Source organism: Nicotiana sylvestris, chromosome 3 (assembly GCF_000393655.2).
Source record: "Nicotiana sylvestris chromosome 3, ASM39365v2, whole genome shotgun sequence".
Taxonomy (NCBI): Eukaryota; Viridiplantae; Streptophyta; class Magnoliopsida; order Solanales; family Solanaceae; genus Nicotiana; species Nicotiana sylvestris.
The window spans coordinates 138,696,813-138,700,463 of NC_091059.1; the positions used below are offsets into that span (position 1 = coordinate 138,696,813).

At 43.1% G+C, this 3,651-nt stretch overlaps 1 protein-coding gene across 1 annotated transcript; it reads right to left on the reverse strand.

Moving 5' to 3' along the window:
* Positions 1-2,224: 2,224 nt before the first annotated feature.
* Positions 2,225-2,530, reverse strand: LOC138888080 (uncharacterized). Its single transcript, XM_070169886.1, has one exon. It carries the CDS (start codon positions 2,528-2,530, stop codon positions 2,225-2,227), a length of 306 nt encoding a protein of 101 aa, XP_070025987.1.
* Between the last annotated feature and the right edge of the window lie 1,121 nt (positions 2,531-3,651).

A 3,651-nucleotide genomic window follows, 5' to 3' on the forward strand; every position in this document is an offset into this window, starting at 1 on the left:
AAAACTAGACTACCCATTCACCCACTAACCAAATTATGCAATTGGTCATTATATCCGACCTCAATTTGAGGTACAATTCCCCAAATTTCGAAATTCCTAAATTTTACCCAAGAACACCCAATTTCCAATGAAAAACCCTAGATCTTAAGATGAAATCATGAAAAAATATGAAATACATTGAAGAAAATGAGTTAGAAATCGTTTACCTATGATTTGGGGAAGAACTCTCCTTTGGAAAATCCCCTATGGGAGCTTAGGTTTTCAAATTTTGAGAAATGAGTTCAAAATCCCGTCTAAGTGATGTTTTGATCAGTTACAGATATTGCATTTGCGACAGGAGCTTCGTAATTGTGAACTCGCAAATACGAGACAGGCTTCACAATTGCGAACTTGCTGCATATCTGCTACTGTCGCAATTGTGAACAATTTTTCGTAATTGCGAAGGTTGACCCTCCCTGTTGACTTCGTAAATGCGGAGGAATGTTCGTAAATGCGAACATGCTCCAGAGTGTGTGTAGCGGGAGTTTAAGCTCCTCCCCCAGCCTGAGAGACGGTTGGTGCTACAGGAAAGGCGCCAATCTGAGCTACGCTCTCCATAAGTCACACTAAACGGACCAGAGCTTCCTGAAGTACCGGGGTAGCGATGAACCCCTCTGGAACCTAACCTGGCCCTGCTGAAACGATCTAGGCCAGAACCTCATTCTCAAACTCTACCTGAGGCTTAGCAGCTGGTGCTGGTGCTCAAGCTCTAGGATGAGCCCTGCCCTTGCCTCGACCCTTAGTACGGCCTCGGCCTCGTCCTCTGCCCCTCATAGAAGCACTCATTGGGGCTCGGGCTGCTGATTAGCGGATGAAACGGTACGTGTTCTCGCAATCTGTGAAAGAATAGAGCAGAAGTTCAATTAGCATTGAGAAGTCAAATCGCACGACAGAGAAGAATAAATGTGAAGTCATTCCTAAACTCTGTAGCCTCTGGGGGATATGCACAAACGTCTCTGTACCGATACCTCAGACTCTACCAAGCTTGATTGTGAATAGACCTAGGCAACCTAGTGCTCTGATACAAACTTGTCACGACCCGGATTTCCCACCGTCGGGATCGTGATGGCACCTAACTCTTGAATGCTAGGCAAGCCAACAATTACGGTTTTAACACATTAACAATTAACCCAAACAGAAATAAATAGTAACTAAAGCTAACCATATATAAAGTGCGAAAGTGTTATAACAGTTTAAAATAATCCAATACATGTCTACCCCAATGATTTTTGGTCACAATTCACAGACATCTAAGAAGATCTACAAATACTGGTTTAAAGAATTACAACACCTGAAGCATACCAACAATATTTTCTAAGTTCCAAACACCCCGTAGCCTATCCGATATTCACCCGAGCCCTCTAGGCTCCAAACCAAATATGCACACAAGTCTAAAAACATAATACGGGCTTGTTTGAGTGATCAAATCGCTAAAATAACATCTTAAACAACGAATTTAGCACCAAAACTCATGAAATTCTCAAGATCGTTCAAAGTTTATATTTTCTCAACCAAGGGCCCGATTATATCAAATCTCTTCTGTTTTTCACCAAATTTCACAGATATGACTTAAATACTATATTAATCCTGTACCGGGCTCCGGAACCAAAATACAGGCCAAATACCATCGAGGTTACACACTATTCCATTTCTAAAAATTCTTATATTTTCCAGCAAACAATTTTTCTTCAAAAATTCATTTCTCGGGCTAGGGACCTCGGACTTCGATTCCGGGCATACGCCCAAGTCCCATATTTTACTATGGACTCTACGGGACCGTCAAATCATGCGTTCGGGTTCGTTTACCAAAAAACATTGACCAAAGTCAACTTTAATAAATTTAAAAGGCAAAATTCAAGATTTTCCTTAGATTTCACATAAAGGTATTTCGGAAAACACGCTCGGACTATGCACGCAAATTGAGGAGAAGTAAAATAAGGTTTTCAAGGCCATGAAACCTAGATTCGGATTTTAAGTAAAAGTAACCCTTTGGGTCATCACATTCTCCACCCATTCTCCACCTCTAAAACAACCATTCGTCCTCGAACGGACATAGAAAAGTACCAGATTTGGTGAAAAGATGGGGATATAGGCTCCACATATCGGACTCGAACTCCTAGGTAGCTGCCTCAAATGGTTGACCTCTCCACTGCACACGAACTAACGGATAACTCGTCGATCTCAACTATCGAACTATTTGGTCTAGAATAGCCACCGGCTCCTCCTCATAGGTCAAATCCTTGTCCAACTGGACAGTGCTGAAGTCTAACACGTAGGATGGATCGTCATAATACTTCCGAAGCATGGACACATGAAACACTGGATGTACCGCTAATAAGCCCGGCGGCAATGCAAATCTGTACGCCACTTCTCTCACTCGATCAAGGATCTCAAAAGGCCTGATGAACATAGGGCTTAGCTTTCCCTTCTTCCCAAATCTCATCATGCCCTTCATGGGCGACACTCGAAGCAACACTCGTTCTCCGACCATGAATGCCACATCATGAACCTTACTGTCGATATAATTCTTTAGCTTGGATTAGGATATACAAAGTCTATCCTGAATGATCTTAACCTTGTCCAAGTTATACTATACCATATCTGTATCCATCAACCCAGCCTCCCCCAGCTCAAACCACCCAACTGGAAATCAACACCGCCACCCAATAATGCTCATAAGGGGCCATCTGGATGCTCAACTGATAGTTGTTGTTGTAGGCAAACTCCGCTAACAGCAAATACTGATCCCAAGAACCTTTAAAGTTAATAACACAAGCTCAAAGCATGTCCTCCAACATCTAAATAGTACGTTTGGACTATCTATCTGTCTGAGGATGAAATACTGTGCTCCACTCGACCCGCGTACCCAACTCACGCGGAACTGCCCTCCAGAAATGCAAGGTAAATTGCGTACCCCGATCAAAAATGATAGACACGGGTACACCATGAAGACAAACGATCTCACGGATATAAATCTCTGCCAACCGCTCCGAAGAACAGGAAACTGCCACCGGAATGAAGTGCGCCGACTTAGTCACCCTATCCACAATAACCCATACTGCGTTGAGTTTCCTCTGAGTCTGTGGGAGTCCTACGACGAAGTCCATAGTGATACGCTCCCACTTCCACTCAGGTCTCAATCTTCTAAAGCAAACCACTAGGTCTTTTATGCTCGTACTTTACATGCTGACAATTCAAACAACGTGTTACATATGCAACAATATCCTTCTTCATTCTCCTCCATCAATAATGTTGCCGCAAGTCCTAATACATCTTGGTGGCGACCGGATGAATAGAATACTGGGAACTATGGGTCTCCTCTAGAATCAACTCATGAAGTCCATCCATATTAGGCACGCAAACACGTTCCTACATCCTCAAAACTCCATCATCTCCAGCTGAATCCTGCTTAGTATCTCTGTGTTGCACTGTGCCCTAAAGGCAAGAAAATGAGGATCAGCATACTGCCGATCTCTGATATGCTTAAATAATGAAGAAAGAGCGATTGTGCAAGCTAGAACGGGGCTGGGCTCAGAAATATCCAACCTAACGAATTGATTGGCTAAAGCCTGAACTTCCAAAGCAAGCGGTCTCTCACCGACTCGAATATAT

Coding starts and splice junctions, on each gene's coding strand:
- LOC138888080 (XM_070169886.1), bottom strand. CDS start 2,530: ATGGTCGGAGAACGAGTGTTGCTTCGAGTGTCGCCCATGAAGGGCATG.